At 43.6% G+C, this 20,426-nt stretch overlaps 1 protein-coding gene across 1 annotated transcript; it reads right to left on the bottom strand.

Annotated features, from left to right (window-relative positions):
• Positions 1–991: 991 nt before the first annotated feature.
• Positions 992–19,112, bottom strand: LOC308651298 (uncharacterized protein; the record flags this gene model as incomplete). Its single annotated transcript, XM_081298217.1, has 6 exons — positions 19,040–19,112; positions 3,912–4,163; positions 2,226–2,274; positions 1,871–1,971; positions 1,379–1,431; positions 992–1,147 (listed from the first exon to the last, which is right to left on the bottom strand). The coding sequence occupies exons 2-6, from the start codon at positions 3,991–3,993 to the stop codon at positions 992–994; spliced, it is 441 nt and encodes a 146-aa protein (XP_081154343.1). The 5' UTR covers positions 3,994–4,163; positions 19,040–19,112.
• Positions 19,113–20,426: the final 1,314 nt, after the last annotated feature.

A 20,426-nucleotide genomic window follows, 5' to 3' on the forward strand; every position in this document is an offset into this window, starting at 1 on the left:
TTAAGTCAAGTCATGTTCAAAATTCTCCAGAGCTACCAAGTTCCCTTCAGGTAATAGTCAAGATCCTGACTTCCTCCACATTTTTGCTCTGACCCCTAGCAATCCTGGAAACTCCACTCCAGACACCATCTCCTTGCTTTTCTTTGTGTCAGGTCCACTTCTACCTCAGGATCTTTGAACTCATTATTCCTTCTATGACCTTTTAATATAAAATAGCCACCCACCTCCACCAGGGTGTCAAATGGTGCCCCTAGCATCCTGGGTATTTGCCTCTTTCTTTGTTCATTCTAGAAGGTAAGCTCTACTAGGGCAAGGTTTTGTCTGTTGCGTTTACTGCTAGATTCACAAGACTCAGAATGTGAAAGTGCTTAATAAATAACTGTGAATCAAGGAGTGAATGATCCAGACATCTACCAACGTCCCCCCAGGAGCTGTCCCTGGTCAGTGGTGACTTGTAGTCAGCTTGCCACTTAGAAGCACTTCCCATGTGTCTGCAGCCCCCACACTGAACATAGAAAGCGGCTATTTGTTCTATTGGACAGATATATGAGGTAGTCAGCCTTTCACAAGTCCCAGACCTGAGCGTGATTCATGAATTAATTCACGGGTGTGAATTCCTGACAAAGCAGAATAGCAGAGACAAAATCCAAAAGCTGGGCCCGTGTGGTGGGGACCCCCCTCCTCACCCTTTCCTGGAGAAGGTGAAGAGCTGCAGAAGGGGTCTCTGCTGGCTGGTCTGTCTGAGGAACCTGGCTCTGGGGCTGGGGGTGGTCTGGGGGAGCAATTTCCTTGTGTTCTATGTCACTCCTTTCCATTAGAACCATACTTTGATTCTAACAAATTAGAAGAAGTACCCAGTCATCATCTCCAACAGAATGTTTTATGCATTTTTTAAAGCACATACATGCACGCATAAATTGAAGGCAATTGTGTCAGGATCCAGCCTAGCACAGGTCAGGATCCCACCCTGAGCAGCTCATAGGCCCCCAGATCAGTGGAATATGATGGAGGCATATTGCACTTGGTCTGGTGACGTTCTCCTGGGGCGATCGAAACAGGGCACGTTGGCGTAGACAGCGAAATCCTCTTTCCGGGGGGCCAGGTTGATCACGTTGGAATATATGACTTCAGCTTGATAGGAAATGTCCTTTAGAGACAGAACCCCAGTTAGAGGTAGGTGGCTGGGCAGTGGACAGGAGAGGGACTGTCCCTGAAGGACAACAAATATAACTCCCATAGCCCTGCTGTGCAGGTCTGGATCTCTCTGTTTTTAAGAATATTCCTTTCAGATCCGTTCCCTGCCTCCCCCACCCCCACCCCCAGCACCCTCTGTGTGGGGCCTATCTAGCAAACAGCAAGAGACTGAGCATTTTCTTACCGAGGATTTGTGGAAGAAATTGGTCTGATACCTCAGTTGTTTCTTAAATAGTCCTAGAAAAAGTAATAAACTCAAAGTCAGCCTGAGTTGGGGGAAGTGACCATCTGTGTTGACTACCGAATTTAGGGCTCAAGTTTGAAATGCAAAGATCACCATGTTCAACCCACTGGGGCCTCAGACTGAGTTAAATTCCCAGGGAGTCTCAGGGCAATGAGTACACTTAGTCATCTCATTATTATCTAGATGGGATTATTTGGCATCAGTATTTTCAGTTGACATATATAAAGCATAATCGTTTATGCACATGGCTTGTACCTGGCTCTCAGAGTGAAGAATTTGTGTGATGGATAAATCACGTTGCTATCTACAGAGTCCCTGTAGCCTGCCCACCCGACACCCCCAAGACTGACCCCTAGGAAGGACACTTCCACCACTGTCCCCAGTTTCTCCCCTTTTGTCATTCCCACTTCTGGGGCCAGCTGTTCCACTCACTCTCGTGCCTCCATTTCCTCAAGGTCACGGACAACAGAATCACCAGGAGCAAGACGAGGACCACAACACCAATGCACCCAGAAAGGGCGGTGGTTTCTGTGCTGATGGGAGCAACCAGAAGAAATGAGGACATCTAGCTGAGTGGCCTTCTCCAAAAGTGCCCTGGAGCCTCCTTGCCCCTGGACCAACTCTCCATCCCCCTCGGGGCTTCCACCTGCCCAACAGCCCAGCATCCTCTGCCTCCACCCAGAGCCCCCTCCTCTGCCTCAGCCTCCATAGCCACCGCCCCATCCCCACACAGAGCCTTTCTCTGAGATCCCCACCCTCCTCCTCCATGGAGCCTTCTCTCACCTACCTGCCAAGAACTGCGGACTTGGTCTCTGGCCCCATGGTGGTGACATCCTCTGCAGAAAGGGAAGGAGAGGAAGAGGAAAGGAGAGCTGAGAGTGATCCTTACCCGCACATGCAAATGCACTTTATAGGATCCAAAAGGATAATGTTAACTTCCATTCATCCAGGGCTTGATGTATGCCAGGCACATTCATTATCTCATTTAATTTTCATAACAGACATGAGGTAGGACCAATCATGATTCCCTTTTTACAGTAAAGAAACCAACTCGTATGCATCTGCCTTGCACAAGGCCACAGAGTTTGAACTTGAACTCATCTCTCATTGACTGCAAATTAATGTTCATATGCAGGAACTTCTGCTGCCTCCGTGTGATCATTTCATTCCTGACTTCTGCCATTCTTACCAAGGATAACCAGAGATATGCCAGGGTGTCCAGGAAAAAACAACAACAACAACAACAGGATGATGAAGGTGATAGGTACATGGGAAGGGCGTGTGAAAGGTTTGAAAGGGATCAGGACACCAGCAAGTCAGACAGAGACCAGGAAGAGGTAGCCGGCATGAGAGTCTGCCCATACTCTGGTGAGGAAGGGGAGAATTATTTACATTGTAAAAGAATTTTCCCTGCCTGAGGAATGAGACACTAAGTCCATCCCTCCCCCAACCAGGATCTGTCCCTAGATTCTCAGAGTTGGGAGGAATCTTGAAAACCTCTGATTGTACAGCTGCAGAAACTCAGAGAAAGACACTTGTCCAAGAGAAGCAAGGAGTTGAACCCATATTTTTAACTACCACCAGGACTTGAACCCATATTTTTAACTCTAAGACCAAAGCTCTCTATCCGTGCATTCAGGCCCTCCCTATAAAGTGGAGCTGTGAGATCCAGCTCTCACAGCAGGGAGCACCCTCTGGCCACATGTCCTGGGGAGCTGGCTACTCAGACACTGATGTAGAGTCAGTTACCAAGGTGGAGGAGGTGACATATTGGATTTAGGGCAATCTAATTTGCGGGCACAAACTCCAAGAATTACAGCTTCTCGGGGTCCCTAGGACAGAGGGAATCACACTGGACACCTCAGCATCTCCTTTTCTCTCTGCCCTTCACCCTAGCACATTGTCCTTCCCAGTTCCCTGCAGCAGTTCCTGCCCATCTCCCAGGTGGAGGGTACAGAGGGGGCCTGGGGACCAGATCTTCCTAGTGGCAGTCATAAGGGGCAAATCACCCGAGATGAGACAAGTCACAGGACACGGTGGAGGGAGAATGGAATGGGGTGACAGACACACATAATGCCAGAGCGAGGAGAAGGGAACTTGGGTCACAAGTTGAGGGCAATTGTCTGAGCTGGATACATCTGTTTACCATGAAGAGAAGAGAGAACATGAAGATGCCCATCCAGGGCAGAGAGGCCAACAGCCATTCTAGAAAGGCAAAGGAAGGTGGGTAAAGAGAAACAATCATGAAGGAGGAGGTCAGGAAGGAGACTGATGTTGACTCCAGTGCCCTGGGTCTCAAGAACGTCTAACTGTGTGGTTTAAAGACAGTCACTTAAACTCTCTGAGCCTCATTTTCTTCATCTGTGAAATGGACATAATACGAATACCTACCACATAGAGTTGTTTAAGAACTAAATGATCAGCCTATGATTGAACAGTCAGTAACAACCATCTTGCCCTGGGCTAGTTTTACCTGAGCTGAGCAATAGGGTGGGCTTGTCCAGGGAGGTGTTGCTGGCTCTGGAGTCCTGGAACCTAGAGTTGGTCCAATTCATCTCCCCCAGGGGACCAACGGTTCAATGAGTTCTTATCCCAGGTTCTGAGGTTCCTGGGATAGACGGCTCTGGAAGCAGAAGTTCTTAGAGGTATTTAGCAACAGCTGGCAGACACGGGACCCCAGAGAGCTGGCACCTCTTCTCCAAGTCTTTCATTCCTCCATGGCAACCTGGTGAGTGGGGAGAATGTTAAGACTCTCACCTTTGGACGGGAGGTTAGGGCTTGGAGAGGGCCTCTCTCTCTTAATGAGCAAGCACATGGTCAGAGTTTGCTCTGCATCCTGTCGGTTACATCACCCTCTTATCAATGGTGTCTGAGCTACCTCAGTCCTTCTGTCTGTTGACTTGATTACTGTCTTTCTCCCTGGCAAAGAACGTAAGTTCCACAGGAACGAAAGCCTGATCGGTTTTGGCCTCACAACATCTCCAGAGGCTAGAAACATGCCTCGGGTGGTGAATAGGATCAATTCATATTTGTTGAATGAATAAATGAGTGATCACCAAGGATGATTGATGGCCACCCGACCAGGGTCATCCAGCCTCTGCTGGATCTTGGAAAGCCGGTACCCCAGACTTCTAGATCTCTCAGCAGATGGCAAATCTGTATCCTTTGGAGGGGAAGTCGATTGGAAATGGCTCAATGTCATCAGAACCCACCAAGTTCTATTTTAAAGAAGCTGAACTGGGGCTGGGGTTGTGGCTCAGTGGTAGAGTGCTTGCCTCGCATGCATGAGGTCCTGGGTTCGATCCTCAGCACCACGTAAAAATAAACAAACAAAACAAACCGATTGTATCCATCTACAACTTAAAAAAAAAAAATTAAAAAAAAGAAGCTGCACTGGGCAACGGGGATTTCAGAAAAAGGGGAGATGGATCTATGAAATGCCAGGGGAGACTGGAGGAGGGCGCCCTGCCCAGGTGTGGGTGGCTGAGGGGAGAAGGAAGAGGAAGAATGCTGACGATAATGTCCTACAGCCACTGTCACTGGTACTCTCCCTGCTTGGCTCTCCAGCCCCTGCTTAGGATGTGAAGCAAGAAGAGAAATGTGTAAGACCAAAGGAAAGAGGATCTAGCACCTTCTGTACCCCTGAGGAGGGATCTGCAGGAGCAATTGGAAAATCCCCCCCTCAAAGAAGGCAAGGGCTGGAACAAGAGCCCTGGAGCCCAGGATGAGTCACTTAAGGGCTTGGACTCCGTTTTCCTTATTTGTGAGACAAGGCAAGGCTGAGAGGAGGAAGAAGGCATGACTAAGAAATGGCTAGTTCTTTCCACAGGTGCATCTCATTGTCCGGCAGTCCCCCTCCGCCTGCTGTAGGGTACGCCCTGTCCCTCCCTCAGCCATGCTGTGCCCAGGGAATAAGAACTCTCTCCAGAGAACAGCTTTTCTAAGTGTTGGAAATTGTTGTTCTTTTTTAATTCTCTGAAAATTATTTTTAATTTTCTTTTTTTTTAAAGAGAGAGAGAGAGAGAGAGAATTTTAATATTTATTTTTTAGTTTTCGGCGGACACAACATCTTTGTTGGTATGTGGTGCTGAGGATCGAACCCGGGCCACACGCATGCCAGGCGAGCGTGCTACCGCTTGAGCCACATCCCCAGCCCTATTTTTAATTTTTTTAAAAATTATTTTCATTTAATTTTCAGTTTGGGGGAGGTGTTTACAATTTTTGTTTCATCAGGCAACATTCAAAGATAGAAGAAGAGACTCCTGAAAAAGCTGTTCTTTTGCCCTTGATCCCAGTTAGCTAGTTCCCAGTCCTGGAGGCAACCAGCGTGGCCAGTTCATTTATGCACACAGGAGCGAAGACACACACACACACACACACACACACACACACACACACACTATATGGTTTTTTTTTTTTATATATAGATGATAGCATACCACATACATTGTCTTCTGTTTTACTATTTCATTTAACATATTTTGGAGCTAATTTATTATCAATATGCACACAGAACCTTCTCGTTCTGCTTTTTGGCTTCACAGTGGGCTATCTATGAATGCCCACTGTTTATGCAACTGGTTTCTTTGTAGTGGACATTGAGATTGTTTCCAATTTTTATTCTTCCAATAACGGTGCCATTACTAAAAGAAACATTGTCCACCTGTGTGAATATATGTGTGGAATTAGTGGAATGGTCATGGAAGTAGATTTGCAGTCCTTTAAGAAGTCAGTTTTACTTAAAAAAAAAAATCCAAAATGCAGTGTTACCCAATTTGACATACATATCAACCAGATTTCACTCTGAATGGACTCTAGCTATTGGCAAAATTCAAAAAAATTAAGATTTGAGATCAGTGAAGACATTGAACAGAACTGCCAGCTCCTCTGAAGGCTTCCCTCTGTGGGGAATCCAACGCCTTCAGCAACAGAGCACCCTCGACTCTCTCCGGATGCTGCTGCAGGTGGCATAAATCTTCAAGGACACAGAGGCTTCCAAGTACTCCAAGCAAGATCACTGAGTCCCAGCTCTAGCCTGTCTAAATCCCAGGCCGAAGGATCAACGGGGGATGGCCTCACCATTACAAAACTGGATCTCAGGGGGCAGTTCTCAAAGTGTGGTCTGGAGAACAAGAGACCCTTGCAGAGGGTTGGTTAGGTCAAAGCCATTTCCTCAAGAGCACCATGAGGCCAGCTGCCGTTTTCACTCTTGTCCTTCTCTCTAATATGTAGTGAAATTCTCCAAAGGCTCCCTGACATGTGGCATGGGAAGAGACAGAACGCAAAGGCAGGTCTCGGCTCTCTTTAATCAAGATGGGTGTTGATGATAAGATTTTCAAACACATCAAACATGGCTTTTCTCCTCTCCAAAGCTGTCATGTTTTAGAAAATACAGTTATTCTTCAAAAATATGTTGGGATGTAATATTTTAGAACTATTTTTAGATGGATTAAGTAAATGCTTTAAGTTTTTCTTTGTTTTAAATTCTAATATGTATAGACTATGTAGATATGAACACATAAAACATAGCTCTTTGGATTCCCTAATAATCTTTAAGAGTGTATAGAGGTCCAGAGACCAAGAGTTTGAGAACTGCTAGCCTAAAGACCCAAGATATTTCTTTTTTTGTACCAGGGATTGAAGCAGGGGTGCTTAACCACTGAGCCACATCCCCAGCCCTTTTTTATATTTTATTTAGAGACAGGGTCTTGCTGAGTTGCTTAGCACCCTGCTTTTGCTGAGGCTGGCTTTAAACTCACGATCCTCCTGTCTCAGCCTCCAGAGTTGCTGGGATTACGGGTGTGCACCATGGCACCCGCTTAAGACATTTATTCACCATTGGGAAAGAGGGGAGGTATTTTGCCAAGAGAGAGGTCCTTTGAGGATGACAGCTGAGAGACACAGGAGAAACAGAAATGGTGTCCTCAGCAGTGTGTGTCAAAGAGGACAGTCATCTCTTGGAAATGAGAACTCTTCAGGGTCACAGCCTGTGTAGACAGGCTCTGCCAAGGGGACAGAGCCCAAGTGTGGGGAGAGTATAACCCTGAGCTGGGGGATCCTGGAGAAGAAAGAGAAGCTGTTTGCCAGACCAAGCTGCTGAACCCCTCCTGCTGTGACTGCAAGTGCCACCTTCCCAGAATCCCTCCTTAATAGCTACTGGTGCCCAAAATTTTAATTCAAGTGTTTTTTTCCTTTAGCCAAAAGGCAAACTCAGTTCCAACAATACCAGGCACCCCTCAAGCTTCCACATGTGTGTTAATAACATTGTGGAAGATAGATGGAAAGATAATAAGAGCTGGTGTCCATGACAGGCGCGAGATGGGTCTAAAGAACCAAGAAAACTACAAAACATTAAGGAAATAGAACATAAGAACTGTGCAGGCTCCCAGGACGGCAGAGGGCCACCGATTAAGGAGACTGCTCAATCTAATTCTAATTCTAAAATCAAAGAAGAGAAATCCAACCCAGCCACACTTGTTTTCGTATATGGTGTGTTCCCAGGAGTGTGAGACAGGTACACGGGTGAGACGAACTGAGTAGGGGCATGGGATTCCAAGTGCCATCCCATGCCCACACCCACCCCAGTCCAGCAGAGAAGATCTCCGTCCGACCCCAGCAGATGTCACAGAAGGTAGGTGGGCAGCCAGTGAGAAGATGTCCAAAGAAAGGGCTATGGGATCGGAGAGGAAGGGCACGTCGTTTCTCACCGGGGTGATGAGAAGGCTGCATGGGAGAGGTGGCACTTGTGCCCAAGCATTGGGCATTCCAGGTGAGAGGGTGCCAGCCAGAAAAGGGGGCAAAGGTACGGTAAATGGAACAAGCCATCATTTCCCCTTCAGTGCACATCTGAAATCATTAGTAAGAGATGGAGTTCTGGCACCTGGGGGTGAAGGGAAGGTTGTCACCCAGGATGAAAAGGGAAGGAGGGACAGAACCTGGGAAGACAGAGTGTGGCAAAGGTGGTTCACCAACTCGACTTCAAAACCTTGTGGACTGAGACCATGTCCGATTTGACTTTTCTCCCGGGCATCTAGGCCAATGCCTGGGACACAGTAGCCCCTCAATAAATGCTTGATGAATGAATGAAAGATGGGAGACTCCCTTCTGGTGTTCCCGGATTGGCCACAGAGGCACAGCTGTGATCAGGCGGAGCCCGCAGGCGCAGAGGAGAAGGCGAATGCCGGATCACTTCCTCTGGGTTCCTCTGAAGTAAACACTCTTATCATTTCTGGGACTTTAAAGGTCTTTCTGGTTGTTATTGCAAATTTTCATTTCTCAAAATAGAAACCCCGCATCCTCTTGAAGTTGCTTATGGAGCCATTTGTTGGTAGGTGTTGCTTTAAAGATCACTTGGAGATTTTTCAGGTGGCACAGTAGCTTATTCAAAAACAGCAAACAATGGCCTTAATGTTTGGTTTCCTAAGAAAATTTGAGTGTCAGTCTCGTGGGCTCCTTCAAAGGTCCACCAGGGACATGTGAAGCCGGCAGCTGTCTTCAGGTGATTTAACAGAGACCAGGAGTTACCATCCTTCACTGGCTCTGTGCATGTTTTGATTTGATTTAAAAACATAATAGTTTTTTGTTTGTTTGTTTGTTTCCCAGAAAGCAATCACACTTTTAACAAATGTCAAACCTTATGTCCATCTCAAGATCTCATTTGCTACTCAACTGGGGGTATCTCATGTGACCTCCAGGTAGCAGTTACAAGGATTTAGAGTATTTATCTCCCTTTGTAGCTGAGGTGTCTGAGTCTTAGGAGAGTTGCTCAGGGTCACAGTCAGCAAACAGCAAGAGCAGCATCCTTGAGACTATGGTCTATTCCCTGTTCCTCCGTATGTGGAAGCACTGTATTGACTGTAGTGGCACACGGGCATAGAACAGCTATGGATGGTTGTTCAGGTTGTTTATTGCTCAAGAGCACAACATCTAAGGGTACTAAGGGGACATTGTAGACATCATTATCTTGAATTTTGTTTCCATTTTTGTTTAACTGGTGACTACAAAGGTAGATGATTTATATTTTTACAATGATTTTCTGGTAAATGACAATATAATGTCTTATTAACAAAATCCATTTGTTATGACAGTTTTCTGACAGAAGCAAACAGACTTTTTCTAAAGTGGTTGACATTTTCTTGCTTCGTAAGTTGAAGCAGAATGAGTTGAACCAGACCTTGTTGGTTTAAATAACTAGTGCTAAAATAATTAGTGCTTCCAACCAAGGAGTTGCTTTCTAACTGTTGTTTTGATTTTCATTTAAGTGTTTTTAAAAAAAAAACCCTACTAGTAATTATGTATTGATTAAATTTGAAGTTTTGCATTGTAATTCATATTGTCCACTTGAATGGTCGCTCTGAGCTCCAAATTAAGTTCTGTAAGATTTTCATTACAGCATAACTTACTTTTAGAGTAATTTATGTTCATGTGCCATTACGTATCTGCAAAGCATTTTATACTCATAAATTAGAAATTACTACATAATGAACTGCTAATTACATCTTAGCTATTATTTAAGGGTTGCTAAAGGAAATTTTTTTACAATAAAAATTGACCACTGATAAATTTTCATGGCTTATCATCCATTATTTTTAAAATTATAAATTCCAAAATAAGTTAGTTATACATTTTAATAATACTTACTTAATATTCAGTAAACTAATATGTCATTTCTCCCAAGATACTGAAAAGAAAAAAATTGAATCAAAACCAGAGAATGAAAAAACTGTCTAGAGAAGAAATGAGATCAAATATTTGGATTGCTGGATAAATTTGCGGGGGGTGGGGGGGGGGGGAAGGTGGGATGCCGAAAGAAAATCAAGTTCAGAGTTGTTGGTTTCAGTGAATGTGTTGCAGAAATGTGAAGAGGATGTTAACTCACCTCTTAGCTCCACAGTCAAACATAATTGATGAATTTCAAGAAAAAATGGCATTTATAAAATGCAAAGAATCCAAATACATGGCCCTGTACTTTGAATAAGTAACAGTGATGTGCTTTTGTTGAAAATTATCTATCTTCAAAGCCAAGCGCAGTGGCACATGCCTGTAAATCCCAGCGGCTCAGGAGGCTGATGCAGGAGGATCACGAATTCAAAGTCAGCCTCAACAAAAGTGAGGTACTAAGCAACTCAGTGAGACCCTGTCTCTAAATAAAATACAGAATAGAGCTGGGGATGTGACTCACTAGTTGAATGCCCCTGAGTTCAATCCCCAGTACTTCAAAAAAGAAAATCATCCACCTTCAGTAAGAAATTTTTCCTTTACAGAAGATAACATAGATTGGAAGTTTTTGGAAATATAATGGATACAATTTTTTTCCCCAATGGTAGAAGAACTAAGCACTAGATGCTGGTTATTTTATTACACTTCAAAGGATTCCAGACTTTGCCAGCTCTTTGAGAAGGAAAAATCAAAAGGAAAATGAGAAAGAATGCAAAGTTTTTGGGGGGATGTAGCATCCCCTCATTTTTAAAAAAAATATGAAGAATCTGAAATAAACATCAATAGAAGTGCTAAGCGTTTGAGCTTCCAGATTTGAAAACATGATTATTAATGCTGCAATAATGGATTTTACATGATGAGGAAAATGTTGGTGTGCTGTTGGGTTACACACACACACACACACACACACACAAGAGTCCCTTTTTGTCATGATAACATCTAGGCTTCAAAAGCTCATTAGAGAAGAAGTATGAGCAGTCTAACAGGAATTTTCTGCATTTACAGAAATTGTAAAAGACTCATAGTGTTGTGTCCGAACATGGACTCACAGTACAGCTAGACACACCTAATAACATTTACACATAATTTGGCAGATGAAAATTGAAATCAAATCGATAAAATTCAGCAGATTTATTGACTGAAATCATTTTGAATGTGGTAAGAAATGGAAAATATCACGCATGAGACATGTGTCCTAGGGTTGTAGGTCACTGTAACTGGTATTTGGGGGGTTTGTCAATTTTCCAAATGAAATTTTCAAAATATGTAAACATTAAAAAAAATTTTTTTTCCACAGCAAATGATAAAGTTGGAGTAAGATTATACAGTTTTTCAGGAGATAATCACCAACAACAGAAAGACTAATTCCAAGCTCTAATCATTGGCAGAGCAGAGAAACAGAAATGATGAAAAAGAATTTATAACAATTTTAATGGATTTCAAAATATGTTCCCAAATGAGCCCAAGGCTGCTCATTCTTTAAACTTGCAGAGAACAATATATCAAGAAAGTTCTTTCAAAGTCACTGAATTCTATTCTGCCAAGAACAGTTTGACTTTAGCAAAACATTGAGCATTGAAAACAGAAAAACAGAAGATAAAACTGAGACTGCTATCAAATACATGAAGAAAAATCAATTTGAAACCTTTGTGACCCCAAAACATCAATGAGAAGCCAATGGAACATTCTTTTAGAAATCACTGATGCTAATTAGTTTATAGATTTTTGGACACAAGCCAAAGCTACACTTTTGAAATATGTGAAAATAATATGTTTTCTAAATAAATGTTTTCTTGCCACTAATTTGGCATGATACTTTAAGTAAAATTTGTAAAGACACAAATGTTAAATTAAGCAAAAATTGAAAGTTAATGTGCAGCATGGATCTTGAAAATATATCTTGATAAATATATTTTCAAAAGATCTTGAAAATATACAATTAAAAAACTGTTAAGGGAAAAAAGTTTTACCCAGTTGATAAAATGTTTCCAAATTACATGCTGTTCATACTAAACAAGTGACATTAATGCCAGCTTCTCCAAAACAGAAAATACTAGAAAAAAGAAAGAGAAGACTCATTTTAACTAGGATTTACATGATCAATCCTTCTACAATCCAAAGGTCAGTATCAGAATCACCTTGTTTTCTCTGGAAGCAATGATATATATTTTTTAAATGTGATAGTCAAAGAATATTATGGCCTTTTCAATACTCTGGATGGAATGTATAACTTGAAAATTTGTGATAAACCTGAACTTCTGCAACCACTGGAAATATGATTAAAAGTGGGACATGGTAGGAAGTATGTCATTGCAGAACACTGTGAAAGAGGAGGAAAACCCTTAGGTTGCTTTCCAGAAGATCAGTTGGCTCCCATGAGATCCCTCAATTTATATTGCAGCAATAATACACTGGATGCTTTTACTAAAACTCCTGTCGCTCTCAGGATACATTACCCTTCGTAGTACCAACCAGCACTTGAAACTGTAGCTTCTCACATTTGCCATTTGTAAAAGCTCTGTATCTACAATAGCCCGTTATGAATACCAGCCCCCGTTTCTAGAGAAAATAAGATACTGGAACAAGAAAGTGTTCTAATGGCCACAGAAAATTTTGTTTTCATAAGAATTATTTGATGACTGAAAACATCTTACCACAAACTGTTAAATCTCAGAGATTTTTGAGTTCCTGCTTGTTGCAACTAAAACCATGAATTTTCTGGTTTGAGGCTCAATAATCTCATTTGTGTAGAATCAACATGCATTTGCTTTGTTATTACTTAGAAGTACATAGTTTAATTATTTGAAAAGATTCTTCTTGAATCTTGCTGAAGTGCCGGGAGGGCTGACCTAGGCCCTGCCCCTTCTCATGGGGCATTAAACAGCATCTGGGGCAAGAAGCATCCACAGAGAGAAGCATCCCATTCTCTTTCACGTGCACCTGGCCTCATGCATGTTGTTACTGTGCATGACTCTGCCTCACAGTGGTCAGTGTCTCTAGTCGCCCAGGACAGAGTCCAAATGCTTTACCCAGGCAATGGGACTTGAGTCCTACCCTGTCTTATTTCTTAATCAGATTCTTTTGCACCGAATGCATTCACCAACTTGAGCTTCTTACAGTTCTCAGTACCCCATCCTTACCTTGTGTGCCCTCTTTCCCTGGACCCCCCTCCCCCAAGGACGCTGTTCCTTGGCTCTTCACCTGGGTACTCCTAGTCTCCCTTCTCCTAGGACTAAGCTGAGACGTCCCCTCTCCAGAAACCCTTCTGCTCCATCCCAGGTCTAGAGGGTAGGCTGAGCGAAGATCTCACACAGCACCTTCAATCGTGGCCTGTCCCACAGAGCTGTAACCTGCCACCTGTTGTCTGTCTTCCCCACCAGGCTGTCATCACACACTGATGCTCTGGTCTGATTTGCACCTGCTCGGTGACATTTTCCCATGGGCAGATATATAATGTATTTAAAAACAGTTTCATCTCACTAACGATCAAAGAAATTAAATTAAAATGATTTGAAATCATTTAAAAAATAATTAAGATGCTCATCATGACTGTGTTCTGGGGATGGACACCATCTAGCAAGAAGGCAAATTGTTGCAATCTTTCTGAAGGGTCATTTGTGGGTATTAAAAGGAATGTCCAGGCTCCTCTGAGCCAGTAACTCCCTGGGGAAATTAATCCTGATGAAATAGTCAAGGATGTAAGTACAAAGATCCAGGTGCAGGGCAGGTGACTGGTCTGTCATTAACTAAAGCAACAATTAAGAAACAATCTTAAAACTTAGTAATAGTGGATTGTTAAGTAAATTGTGGGACATCATAAGATTAAATATGTATGACTTAACCATTAAGGTATCTGTGGAGACAGGTTAATCTACAGGGAAAGATCTTCATACCATACTGTTGAGTAAAAACAACAGAATGCAAATCTACTTCATTAAAATAAACACGCTAGCTGCGTCTCTGCCTGCGGATGCTCTATCTCCTTCCCCATGTAGGAAGAGATAATGGCCATCTTTCCGGGTCCACATCATGAAAAAGTAATTAACAAAAATGTGAGCAATAATTATCTCTGAGTGGGGAGACTCCTGATGATTTTTTTTATTGTTCCCCATCACTTCTATGTGTCTTCTCATTTTTCTACAGTGGATGTATATTGTGCTAAAAGGGAAAAAGGAGAGAAAACAAGGTAAAGAGAGAATGCTGGGGGTGGGGGGCTGGGGTTGTGGCTCAGAGGCAGAGTGCTTGTCTCACACATGTGAGGCCCTGGGTTCGATCCTCAGCACCACATAAAAATAAATAAATAAAATAAAGATATTAAAAAAAAAAAAAAGGAGAGAGAGAGAACACTGTTGAGATACTGGCCTCCCTGGGGATTGTCAGGCCCTGGTGTTGAGAGCTCTGAGCACCTATACTGAGATAACAGCAGCTTCAGAAAGTGAAGTTTGGTTTTTTCAATTTGTTTTATTTGTTTTAGGTACTGGGGATTGAACCCAGAGGATCTCTACCACTAAGCTATATCCCCAAACCTTTTTTAATTTTTATAATTATGAGATGGTCTCTTTAAGTTGTAGAGAGCCTCCATTAGTGGCTGAGGCTGGCCTCAAAACTGAAATCCTCCTGCCTTGACCTCCCAAAATCCCTGGGATTATAGGTGTGCATGATTATGCTGGCTGAAAAGCAGCATGGAGAAGTGATGGGAACTTCCAAAAGGTCATCTGGGCATCATCGAAGCTGCCTCTGACATACCTGGAAAAAAAATGTCTCATGACCATAAAGCTGTTTTTTTCCAATGCTTAGGTTTTCCCTTCTATTTCCTGAGCATCTCTGTTTGCATCTAACAAAGCTCATAATTCATCTCGCTGCTCTGACCTCTTTCTGGTAGAGCCTGCTACTTTTAATGGAGGTCAGCCAAGTGGCTTTGTGAGGGATCTGGGTTTGGTTTATATATTTTTGTTTTGCCACGAATCTCTCTTGGTATGTGATGAGCTAGGGTTATCCATTTTAAAACACATTCCTGTAAATGTCACCCTAATATGATGCACCCAGCCCCTGAACCTCCTTGGAGTCACCTGGTGTTTAGCTCCTTTTGAAATTCAAAGCTGTGTGCAGAATAGATGTTAAAGATATATACCTTGTAAAGTAAGAGCACCCCTGGGTTCAATTCCCAGTACCAAAACCAAACAAACAAACATCAACAACCAAAATAGTCATCAAGGTTATGAAAGAAAGAGAACAGGTCAGGGTGTCTTTGATGGCTCAGGAAGAATCTGTTGCCTGAGCAAGGACGCAGAGGTCTAGTCCTAGAACTTCTGTCCCACACATCCTAGTCTTGCCCACCCCTCTACCACCCACTGGACACTGTCTCCAGTTTTTCTTAGTCTTTTTCTGTTTGCACTACTCTTACGAAGGCCTTGCTGGATCACCCAGAGGGAGGGAGAGTGAACAGATTCTAACACCCCCCCCCAGAAACCTGCCCAGGTCCCCCCAGCACCTTTAGCCACAGTTAAAGTGTGTGCCCACTACCAACAGCTCTCTTTCCATCCTCCTTGGCAGACCCAATGCACCCTGGGCAGCAGACCACACTTGCTCCATAGGATCTCAAGCTTTGCATCCAAACAGGAACATTGCTTTGCCCTTAAAAAGGGACATTTCTGGTCCTGCTGACCATCAAGTAGGCTGTGGGGGCCATGTGCCCTTCCGGGAGATAGAACCCTGACAGTAGCTTAGGCACAGGCAAGAGGCCCCAGCAAGAAGGGAAGCAAAGAGCTGGGTCCTCAGCACATCCTGTTTATTCAGCATTTATTGAGTGTCTACTATATGCTCCCCACCTTGAAAAGCTCTTGATCCAGTTAAAAATTTACATTGGTCGGGCTCCGTGGCATACGCCTATAATCCCAGTGTCTTGGGAGGCTGAGGCAGGAGGACTATAAATTCAAAGCCAGCCTCAGCAATTTAGAGGAGCCCTAAGCAACTCAGTGAAACAAAATATTTCAAAAGGGCTGGGGATGTGGCTCAGTGGTTAAGTGCTCTTGGGCTTAATCCCCAGTAGCCCCCATGCCAAAAAAAAAAAAAAAAAAAAAAATTCACATAAAATGTCCTCAGCAGTTTTTGAAAGTGCCACACTGTTCCTAGTCCATACAGCCTCATTAGGATTAAGGTCACTTTTGCCTTCGTTATGTCAGACATAGCTCCTATAGGTCTTTCTGAAGTGGGTGGGGGGTAAGAAATTACAAGCTTTAGCAAAACAGAACCATCTAAACTACAGCCTGCAAGGTTGGGTCACCCACCAGTGGCCCTGCCTTATGAATTTTCACAGAATGAAATTAATTTGAAATAACACAAATGCCTTTACAATATCCATTGTTGATAAGTTGAAAGATCTTTAAAAGAGTTTGTTTGTTTCCTAGAAGTAACTCAATAGGACTTTTGTTCATAGAAAATATTTTCCTTCCTTTTATTTCCAGTCACACAGTGTTGAGCGAGGGCTCTTGCCTGGTAGCTGTGGAATGCATTGAACCACGGGCTGGCCCTTGTGGCTAATAGAAGCATCAAGAAATAGGTTTTTGAATTCTTACCGACAGTTCTTTCTGTCCTTTCCCCCCATCCCACCTTTGAACTGCAAAACCAAATTTCAAAGGGAGGTAGATAAAGGATGTATTCCTTGACCTATTTTTTTTTTTTTAGCATCAAGGTTCAAAGACTAGCAGTGAATTAATTTATGGCCCAGTCTAGTTGAACAAATAAAAATCACTATTCAGTCTGAAATCCATTTAGGAGAAATAACTACCTCAGAACACTTATATTTGCCCTCCAGGGATTGGGAACAAAAAATAGGAACTAGTTTGGAAAATTAATCTTCCTGGGCCTTCTTAGCAGCAATCAGCAGGCACTAAATAAAGAACCATGGGTATGGCCTGAGTTGGGGGGGGAGCAGGTCTAGGGGCCTTAATTGCCTATAGACTAACCAAAGCAGCAGCAGAGAACAGCCCCAGGCGTGACTGATTTGCTTTGTACATCCAGCTTCGAAAAGGCTCCCGGAGTCTTAAAGAGGGGATTTCTAAGGGCATCCCAGCTTTGATGCCACTTTTAGAAAACAGTGTTCAGGAAGGACTAATAAGCAGGCTAATGAAAGGAGCTGGCCCTCTTCTCTGATCTGCTAAACAGATAATGGGGTTTCCAGTTGTTGGAGCTGTGTTACCAGATCGCAATTCCCAAGGACACACCCCAGATGAAACTGCTCTAGAAACCATCCTGAGTGGGCATCTCTCAAAAGCCCAGAATCCTTGAAAAACTTGAGGTTTTCTGCCCATCCATGCAACACAGACTACTTTGCCAAGAAGTTACTGTTCAGCACGTTCAACAGATACTGGAACATGAGGAAATCCGGTTCTGAGGTCGCTTTTCTGATTTCTTATTTTAAAAAATTCCTCTAAATCCAGATGTAGAAAATCAGAAACTAAGTTACAAGGTCATGTTCGTTGTTGGATTCCCCACTCAGCAGCCTCAGATCACAAATTCTAAAGGTCCTCTTTGTCTTACAGAGGTAAGAAGGTACTTGTCCTAGGCCACTTAATAAGTCAGGGACCACGCTAGGTCTAGAATGTACCCAAGTATTCTAAGTCTCAGACAGGCTGGTTCTCTGCATGATCTAGAGTTCCCCCATAAGCCACAGACAAATGCCAGAGACCCCTGTAGATTCAAATGACGCAAAGCTGAAATATCGTGCTATAGGTGAGGGGAAAACTCGCCCCGTGAGTCACACACACTGGGTTTCAAGTCCTGACCCTGCAGCTCTGATAAGGTGGATGACTTGGGGCAAGTTATTAGAGCTCTCTGAGCCTCAGTCTCTTTGTTTGAAAAAGAAAGAAAAACAATGCCTATTACACAGGCTGTTACGAAAACCAGTTCAAAGAAGATCATAACGTTCATAAAACGGATAGCCCAGCTCCTGCCTGAACGGCTTTGTCCTAGGAGGAAGGGTGCAATTATAGATATGGTTTAAATGACATGAGCAACACATCTGGAAGGTGTGACCAGTGACTCAACAAATACCCAATGCAGAGGAGAGCCAAAGACACCCTAGAAGAAGAGCACGGGTGGTCTGGTTAGAGGTTAAGGGGAACAAGAAAGGAAGGGAGACGGGAGGCCAAGGCAGAATGGACCACAGATGTCCAAGAGAATTAGAACGCAAAGCACAGACGTCGTGGACGATGTCTGAATAGTCACACGTTTAAAAGTTCAAATGAACTGATAACATCAATCTTAATGTATGTTTTATTTAGCCTAATGTGTCAAAATATTATTCTAACTTGTAATCAGTATAAAGTTAGTAATATTTTCTGTTCTTTCCCCCTAAGTCTTCAAAGTCAGTGTGTACTTTACACTTAGTACATCTTGATTCAGGCACTCACCATGCTGGGCAGCATAAGTACAGGTCCTGTCAATCACTCTGCTGGGTGCTGGGGACCAAACGTCTAGGATGGAGCATGGGGCCTGCCCCCAAGGAATGCATGGTCAAGTTTGGGATCTAGAATGGGGGGAAGGGCGTGGAAGTACACCCAACGGCATGATTTGCCTGTAGGTTCCCAAACTGCTTATCACAGACACTAACCCTGCAGCTCAATCCTTTACCCCTGAGCCCTAGACACACTCCAACCTCGACATTCCTTTCCTCTGTCCACATCAGCAGGGGTCAGAATGTGCGTCTGATTTGGGGGATTGAGATATACAGCCCCACACAGGAGCAGCTCAAGGGGAGTGGGTTGCCTTGCTCTCTAATCCTCTAGGCCACAAGGGACCCACTTTGTACTGGGTGAGCCCAAATTCCAGACAAGTGGGAAGGAAACCCCAAGAGAAGTCTCAGCCCCGGATAAAACCATGTACCTGCTTCTTGGGCGAGCAGCAGCAGGGGGAGGCATCCATGTCGTAGAGGCAGCAGCCCTGGCTGCCAGCTGCACCCCGCCTGCCTGTCCCCCTTCCCTCGCCCCTCCCTTGAAAGCCTCTTCATTTCCTCCACCGCCTGATGGAGGGAGACTGACACGGCCCCAAGTGACACCGCACAGCGCCCTCCTCACTGTGCAAATGAGTAGTCATGACCCTTGGCAAAACCAGACATGGGGCTTTTTTGTAGATTCCCCAGCATTTTGAGAAACCCTTTACCTTTTCCTGCAGTCCCGCCCCTCCCCCAGCCCTAAGATTCTTTCTTGACTATTCCTGCTGAGAAGCTAATTCCTACTGAAGAGTAAATGACTCCATCAGCCATCTCCCTCAGGAATATTGGCATTTAGACTGAATAATAATAAAAGAGCTAAAATTTATTGAGTGCTTACTAGGTGCCAAGCACGGTGCTAAGAAGATAATGCCTCATGCTAGGAAATTACTGGATGATGGTGGGATCTTAAGCAAGGCAACAGTGAAAACAGAGGCATCTTCCTGGTACTTTCTCAGAAGATGATCATTACATGTACATGTATGATCATTACATGTATATCCAAAGTACATGTATCAAGACACGAATTGGTGTGAATATACTATGGATACGACCAGAGATGTGAAAAAATGTGCTCTATGTATGTAATAAGAATTGTAATGCATTCTGCTGTCATACATAAATTTAAAAATTACATAAAAATTCTCAGAAGATGAATCCTATGTAGCCTACTATAGGGCATAGTTGTTGGGGATATGAAACAGCTGTATTTCTCTTTAAATTTTAGAGCCACTTTCTTGTTTGTGGATTAAATTCATTTTCATTCATTCATTCGCTTAAAATATGAAAATGATCAAGACTGGCAAAGCTCGCTCTCATGGACTTACAATATGGTGGAGGAAGACAGGCATTAAACAAGCCAAATGAGAGGATTACAGATTGTGAGCATCCCATCAATAAAATGAGAAAGGGGTATAATGGAGGAAAGCGGGAGTGGGTGGGACTCCCTGGGTGCAGGCTGCCGGGGGAGCCCTGGAGGAGGCCGTGTGGTTTTCCTGTCCCCACTGGGGCTCCTTCTGGATTTCCTGGCTCTTTCTCTTTTACCTACCTTGGGGTTTCAAAGCACAATCCTGGGGTATCTCCTCTTCTCGTTCCACAAATGCTCTCTGTGTGCTCTCAGTCAGTTTCATAGCAGATGTAACCCAAATGTATAACTCTAGCTTCCAAAGGTGTTAGGAAAACTGGATCCATGAATTCAAGGGTCAATCCGAGAGCACCCCTGGGAAGTCCACTGGCATCTCAGGTTGAATTTGCTCTTGACTTTCCACTTCCCCAACCTGT

The sequence above is a fragment of the Spermophilus citellus genome (assembly GCF_964194105.1).
Source record: "Spermophilus citellus genome assembly, chromosome: 6".
NCBI classification, from domain to species: domain Eukaryota; kingdom Metazoa; phylum Chordata; class Mammalia; order Rodentia; family Sciuridae; genus Spermophilus; species Spermophilus citellus.